Here is a 7,220-nt window from a genome sequence, read left to right as displayed (position 1 = left end):
GCCTTAAAGGTTCAGTTACTAGGCCATAAAATCTTCACAAATCTTGAACTCAAAAATTGTCAATGTCAACCTGCTGTCAACTAAATGTTATTGTCATTTGTCGTTGTTGAATCGTAACTATACAATTGTGCGAAGAAAATTTTATTAATTGTTATACAGCTCCCTTACTTTCATTTAAGTGTCTTAATTATTATCTTTAGTTGATTGTGTCTCCAAGACTTAATTTCAAAATGTCTTCTGATACTGCTCAAGTCAGTTCTTTACCATTGCCACCAATGCAATACATAAACTTTTATACGGATGATAATGTACGCAGAAATCGGGCACCGCTTCCACCACGTCCTATCCATGATTCGTATTCAATGTTTGGACATGCCTTCAACGCTGATGATACTATTATAAGATCATTAGAAAGCCAAGTAAGTTATTAGAACAAAAATTTCAAAGCATGCATGAAAAGTTCTAAATATTAATAGTGAATGACCAATACTTTTTTAATTATTTCAGGGCTTTCGTCGGTTATATCCTATGCATTTTGAAAGACGTCGTGAGTTAAAGAAACTGAACCACTCCTTATTAGTTAACTTTTTAGATCTGTTAGATTTACTAGTTCATTGTCCTGATTCCCCTAAGAGAGCTGAAAAAGTTGAAGACCTGAGCTTACTATTCATTCACATTCACCATTTGCTGAACGAGTTCAGGCCACATCAAGCAAGAGAGACCCTTAGAGTTATGATGGAACTCCAAAAGAGACAGCGTGTTGAGACAGCAATGAGGTAATAGTTATGTCATTGTAATAGTGTATGCCAGTGCCTCAGGGGTCTTTACTTGCAATCTGTAGGTCCTGGGTTTGACTCCTGCCATGTACCAATGTGTTTTTCGATTTGCTATTTACATTTATCCGAAATTCATATGGTGAAAGAAAACACTGTGATGGAACCTTCACATATCTCAGAAGAGATTCAATGATATGTGTGAAATCAACCAACCCACACTGGGCCAGCATGATTGACTATGGCCTAGTCATGACTGGGTAGGCTCTGAGCCCTTCAGTGGGGGAGTGTAGTGAGCTGATGATGACTTCATTTTTTATAATAAGGAAAAAGGCCTTGTAATTTGCCATACAGTAGAAACTTCTGGATATGGTTGCTACTGAAATTCTTGATTAAAGTATAAAAACTATTTTTTTCTTATCGTTTTCAGATTTCAGAAACATTTAGATAAGGTTCAAGACATATTACAGAATGCGCTACAAAGTTTACCAGATCAAAATGAAAGTGAATCAAACTTCAAAATGCCAACTGAAATATTAGAACAAATGGATTGTAGTCCAAGTGCTAATGCTAAAGTAGACTCATGTTATGAACTAGATCTTATAATGTGTAATATTATTGATAATATGCGCTAAATGCAGTACTGCTATTTTTAGAATAAACTTATATTTATGATTTCAGTTTTGCATTTTTATTCTATCAGCATTTTGTGAACCAATCAGTTCTAACACCTTTCTGTCGAAGAACTTTAAGAAATTTTTGACAACTATTATTAAACTTTAGAGATTGTAATATCAATATAAATGGTCTACTTTTCCAGGTTATGGGTGATTTGTGTGGTAATTTTTATAGTTTGGTCTTTTTCTTTGACAAATACTTCAATAATTTTAAGTGCATAACAAAACATGACTCCCGAGTTTTTTTTTACTGCATTGTGCTATTATGTATCTATAACCATAATTGGTTTTCTTAGGCAGTTGTGGTGAAATAATACAAACGTATTTCATATTAATTGTATTAATAGAACAGCGGCACAATATGAAGAAAAGGAATCTCCGTGAAATTTCAGTGTTGGTTATAAAAACAGGTCCTAGAAGTTATCTGAAATTAAAAACCCATTTACGAAAACAGTTGAGTCCAGAATGGGAGTAGGTTCTCGAAAGGCGGCGAATCTATAATAAAATAAAATTAGTAATTGTATAAATTACTAAATACTATAAATAATACTTACTAAAATTTAACTGTGCTGCTTGTATCTCCATACATGTCAGGATTCGGGAATGAGTAAACTACACATTATTAAAAACCTACATAATATACTTACGTGGACTTAGAAGATTGCTTATTCGTACGACGCGTAGAAGTCTTCTCATCTTATTTCTATATTTTAGGACCTAATCAAGTATATACTTACGATGTACGATAGAGTCGACAATAAACGAACACACGCTATTTACACATGGGGAGATGGGTTGTTAGCTGTGGATAATTAAAGGAGATGTCTTCTTTGTAATTGTTGTAGCTGAAACAAAAGGGATCCCAAACAACCCAGACCAAACTCAACACGAACTAAAATCGATAAAAATGTCTTGAGGAACCAATAATACATTATTTATTTAATAATGCATCATTAAAATATATTGCTTGATAAATAAACCATTCATTTTAAATAGATTGGTATTTGTAAAATAATATCAAATCAATTATGATTATTGATATTTTTTTGTCATTTATATATTGGCAATTAATTAATAATTGCTGCGCCTTTGAAATGGGGCGCCATTGTTTCGGAAGTCTCTCCGACCGTACCCCCCTCTTCCCCTGCCTGAATAGCTGCCAGTAAACCGAGAGCTATATTTTCCAGATGGTGGTGTGTACATTTTAAGATTTCTATCACCACTTCTTGCTCTTTTCTCAGGAGACTCTTTTTCTCCTTTGTCAAATGTAATAGGTTGGTGGCGTTTTTGTCCAGCTGAGTCTGTTTCTTTTTCACTGGATCGTACAGTTAAAGCCTAGAAGAAACGAAAATGTATTTAATTTCTTGTGTCTTAATATTTATGACAAGGGACTATAGTTAATCACAAACCTCTTTTTCCGACTTCTTGTTGTGGAATGACAATTGCACTTTACTCTTAAAGCTGGGCGGCGTTCGGAATATGTCACGGATGAGAGAATTTATATTAGAAGTTGTATTCAAAGCTGTTATTTTCAATTTATTTTCTTCAGACATTTCACTCGAATGTTTCTTGCTCTATAGAAAAATATACATAATATCTAAGTTATTACTTTATTATTCAAACATGCAGAAGTGAAACTTATGTAAATAAATTTATCATCTAAAAAACATATCTTACATTTGTTACTTCTTTCAATTTCTTTATATATCCTTGAGTCAATCTTGCTGTATATTGCAGCCTCAAACGAAGAGCTTTGAGTTTGGCTTGGTCAGTACTGAGCACTTCAGGTGATTTCCTACACAATGAGTGCAGAGCAAATAGTGTGCATTCAACATGCGAAAATTGTAACGATGGTTCTGCATTAGTCTTGGAGTCTTCAGTTTTATCAGCTTTTGGTTTATCATTTACAGTCTCACCTTCAACTGGTGCTTCTGGTAGATAGTTCTGTTTTAAACAAAATTGATAATAATGATTAGATTATTAACACATTCTGTGCTACAGACTCACCATGAGATTAGAAATCGTTATAAAAATAGCAGTAGCATGAAACATATTAAAGATGTTCTATAAATGATTAACAGGGTATTGAAATTAAATTACCAAATTTTTGCAACATCATTTCGGTTGATAGTTGTGTTTTGGACTAAAAAGTTTGTACAAAAAAACACAAACAATTTAAAGGATATCATTACTATTGATTTTATTTATAAAGCCTGAAGATACAAAACTATACCAACAACTTTTTGGTTATTTATAAATGAATTTTTACTACACTGTAGAAATTGTCTTCTGAACTAAAACTGGGTTTAGCTTTTAACAAATAGAAGAACATACTTTTACTCACCATTAAAACATCATAAACTGTGTCAACTTTGTTTTGCAAATTTTCCAAATCTCCGCAAAATTCTGTCATTTCAGCAAAAATCTTAAGCAATTCCAATTTTATGTCACTTCCTTCAGTAGTAGCTACATTATTCCAATTCTTCAAAATATGTTCACAAAAGAAATTGACAAATTGAGTAGAATCCACTTGTGTCTAAAAATAGAAATAAAACTAATTTAATACATTAAAAATTACAACACAACATTTTGAATGTTGGACGCCCAGATTCGGTTTAGACTATGGCATGAACAAATCTTTTAATACTTACAGAAAACAAGGGTAAGGCATGTTGTGAGCATTGTATAATTCTGTCAATATATTCAGGATCTTCAGGATGCCAGTCATCTGGAGTTAATGCTAGCGCTGCCACTAGTTGCACCAGCTCCTTCTTTCCTGCTGGGGTCTTACCCAGCCGAGACCATGTTAAAAGTTCCATGATGTATTCAAATTCTTCAGCTACAACATCCTGGAAATTGATTGTTATGTGTAAAAAGGAATATATATGTAAAATCTGTGCTGTAAAGATACTGTATATAAAAGTTAACACATGCAGTGCCACAGAATTTTCCGGCAGATTTACTTTAATATCAAAAAGTTGTAATTGCATGAATTGAGTTAATGTATGATTGTTTTTAGGAATACTATGACTGTAGAGTCATCATCTCTTTGATGTTACCCCACTCCCATAGGGTTGTCGCAATAGATGTTATAAACTTCAATGTTTCGGCTTAACTATGACTTTGAACTAATTAACCACAATTATTAACTTATTAAACCTACCTCTAAGATTTTCTTGCATTCAACAATGATCAATTCCTCCGCTTCTTTGTTAATAACTTCACGTCCAAGTTGTTTTACTTTGGTTGCTAAGAACTTTATACATCTTTCCCTAACTATCTCATTAGTGACTTCACTATCGGTGCTTTGATGGATTTGAGAAAACAACCCAGCTAATGTGCCCTTTGGATCACCTTTTAATATTGTCAATAATGAATTTGTTACTACATTAATTTCAGTTGCATCCTCTGATTGTAATAGTTGTGCCAAAATATCAGCAATCCTTTGAGTGTGTTCCTTGTTTGTTTTGCACATTGTAGGCAAGTCTTTAATTGCTTGCTTGCGTATCTGGAATTGTTTTTATTATTTATACATATATATTGTATCTACCTGTATGAAATCAATTGCCATCATTTATGACTTAATTATATTAACTTTTTTTAGCCCAAAAACAAATAAATAAAATGTTATTATTTTATTTTTAACAGTGACATTATAGAGAACATATCACAATGTAAAGAAATGTTTATTTGCATTATGTTGCTAATGTATTCATTTTCATTTGTAAATTTGGTAAGTAATATAGTATTGATAAATCAAAGTGACTAATAAGATGAATCATTACTTATGAAACTACTAAAGATATCAATACTTACAGCAACATCATCATCTTCACACAAATCAAACTGGGCTTCTATGGCTTGATCAGCAAGATTAGGAAAACTATGAAAAAATTTGGCAATAAACTGAGATGCTAAACGTTTTTCTTTATCGGATCCTTTTACGGCCGCCAAAATCTCCAAATATTCCTTTTCATGCTGTAATAACAATAAAAAATCAGTTATCAAATAGTATTAACCTATTTCAACGAATTATAAGACGATAAGAGTACCATATGACGTTACCTTCGAAATGTCTTCTTTTGCATCAGCTAATATTCCGTAGTTCTGGTATAATTTCTCAATAATATCAGTCGACATGTTGTATTAGAAATTATCTTTGTTTCTATATGAGTAATCTGTAATAAGAGAAATACCTTTCAAATTCTCTTCTGGACAAACCAAACGACAACCCACTACCGATTAGAGAAATATAAACAAAACATGGGAAAAAAAAGCAGAACCAACCACTCCGACAGCCTTTGTCTCTTCTCTATAACTTTTTTAAATAAAATTTGCAACAATTCCTTATTTATGAAAGATAAACTTACATTATGGTACAATTTAGGAAAAGAGGTTATAGTCCATTCATGTTGAGTTGACGCTTGACTTAAATGACGCGTAGCACGATTGGCCGAAATTCTACTGTCAGTGTTGCATGTATCAATCAAAATAAAGTCTTGGTTACAAAAAGTGTCTTTTTCTAAAATTTAGGAAAGTTAATGATTTGCTTAAAATATTCAATAATAAGAAGTTAATACACAGAGGGTACTTAATATTACGTTAGTAAACGCTTGTGTGACTTTACTTTATAAACACTGCGTGCTACGATGGTCACACCATGATATACAGAGGCGCCATCTTGTTTGAGTAGATTCATTTTAAAGTATGCAGCATTTTATATACTCCTTGTATGCAGTTCATTCAATACAAAAAAAATAATAGAACAAAATCATAGTGCAACTCACTCTGTATACAACTTTTAAACGTAATTATTAAGATATTTAAACCAATCCGATGAGGGAGAGCCATAAACAAGAAACAGAACAGAACAGAAGATATTTAAACAAGTTAAACAAATGCTTATAAAAATAAAAACGTTTACGAACATAATTTTTTGCCTTGATTACTCCCAGGTTAATCAAGGCAAAAAAGACACACACATTTCGCAAAAAGTAAATTATGTTAAGATTGTTTTGGTACTTAATATACAGTTATAATACAGTCGAAAAAAAATTCGGGGATTGACAGTATTTTATTGTGCTCTGCGACTTATTGCATATTAAATATGTAGTTAGGAATCGAATTTCGAAAACCGATTGACCGGACAATAGATGTTTTTCAATTTACATAAATGTATGTAATGTTCCTATAGATATACAAATTATTTTTATAAATATTTCTGTCCAATTTTCCGGATAGGTTACTGGGGGTTTTTATGGATAATTAATTTAACTTATTGGTATAATTAAAGGGTCGTAAAATTAGATACATAATATTATGTAAGTCTGTTCAATTACGACGTTCAATAGTTGATTAACCGAAATGAATCAACCGTCTAGTTTGACGTAGATAGAATTAGGGAGTGAGGAATTATATTTTTATAAAGCAGACTGACGTCAATTTATTAGATAAATAAATTAACAAACAGACAATAATGCTTACCTGTAATCTCATGTACTTCTTCTGGTACTCTATTATATAGTCTCTGTCATATAGATGTTAAGAAGTAAAAGGTTAGCATGGTCATGTTGCGAGGAGAGAAGAATTGCATATTACAAGAGAGACTTTAAATATGAATGTGGAGAGAAACATCGGAAAGACTAGTAAGAAATGGACGGATTGAAAGGTGACATGATCAAGAAAGGAGATGTAACGGAGTACGAAAACCTGATTCGCCAATCATCATCACTATGACAAGAAAATGATAATAGTAATGCGAATATTCGGC

The 7,220-nt window shown here is 32.2% G+C and overlaps 2 protein-coding genes across 3 annotated transcripts; one reads left to right on the top strand and one right to left on the bottom strand.

Annotated features, from left to right (window-relative positions):
- The first annotated feature begins 82 nt into the window (after positions 1-82).
- Positions 83-1,453, top strand: MED7 (mediator complex subunit 7). Its single transcript, XM_013319878.1, has 3 exons — positions 83-419; positions 508-776; positions 1,204-1,453. Exons 1-3 carry the CDS (start codon positions 231-233, stop codon positions 1,406-1,408), a joined length of 663 nt encoding a protein of 220 aa, XP_013175332.1. The 5' UTR covers positions 83-230; the 3' UTR covers positions 1,409-1,453.
- A 327-nt stretch (positions 1,454-1,780) lies between these two features.
- Positions 1,781-5,923, bottom strand: cass (apoptosis inhibitor cassowary). 2 transcript variants are annotated; one of them, XM_013319875.1, is made up of 9 exons: positions 5,821-5,923; positions 5,516-5,628; positions 5,267-5,428; positions 4,614-4,958; positions 4,102-4,299; positions 3,795-3,986; positions 3,128-3,394; positions 2,860-3,024; positions 1,781-2,785 (listed from the first exon to the last, which is right to left on the bottom strand). In XM_013319875.1, exons 2-9 carry the CDS (start codon positions 5,588-5,590, stop codon positions 2,522-2,524), a joined length of 1,668 nt encoding a protein of 555 aa, XP_013175329.1. In that variant the 5' UTR covers positions 5,591-5,628; positions 5,821-5,923; the 3' UTR covers positions 1,781-2,521. The 2 variants fall into 2 exon arrangements, with proteins under 2 accessions (XP_013175329.1, XP_013175328.1); XM_013319874.1 differs by having other exon boundaries at positions 5,738-5,888.
- Between the last annotated feature and the right edge of the window lie 1,297 nt (positions 5,924-7,220).

This window comes from Papilio xuthus, unplaced genomic scaffold, assembly GCF_000836235.2.
Source record: "Papilio xuthus unplaced genomic scaffold, Pxut_1.1 DF826115.1, whole genome shotgun sequence".
NCBI classification, from domain to species: domain Eukaryota; kingdom Metazoa; phylum Arthropoda; class Insecta; order Lepidoptera; family Papilionidae; genus Papilio; species Papilio xuthus.
Note: the sequence above shows the minus strand (reverse complement) of the source record. Positions and strands in the feature narration are given on the sequence as shown.

What these genes read in the sequence shown, in the direction of transcription:
- MED7 (XM_013319878.1), top strand. Translation starts at nt 231, where the DNA reads ATGTCTTCTGATACTGCTCAAGTCAGTTCTTTACCATTGCCACCAATG. An exon ending in TAAGATCATTAGAAAGCCAA is followed by an intron (nt 420 to 507) that starts GTAAGTTATTAG and finishes TAATTATTTCAG; the next exon opens with GGCTTTCGTCGGTTATATCC. An exon ending in CGTGTTGAGACAGCAATGAG is followed by an intron (nt 777 to 1,203) that starts GTAATAGTTATG and finishes TATCGTTTTCAG; the next exon opens with ATTTCAGAAACATTTAGATA.
- cass (XM_013319875.1), bottom strand. Translation starts at nt 5,590, where the DNA reads ATGTCGACTGATATTATTGAGAAATTATACCAGAACTACGGAATATTA. An exon ending in ATGCCTTACCCTTGTTTTCT is followed by an intron (nt 3,987 to 4,101) that starts GTAAGTATTAAA and finishes TTCTATTTTTAG; the next exon opens with ACACAAGTGGATTCTACTCA. An exon ending in AATTGAAAGAAGTAACAAAT is followed by an intron (nt 3,025 to 3,127) that starts GTAAGATATGTT and finishes ATTTTTCTATAG; the next exon opens with AGCAAGAAACATTCGAGTGA.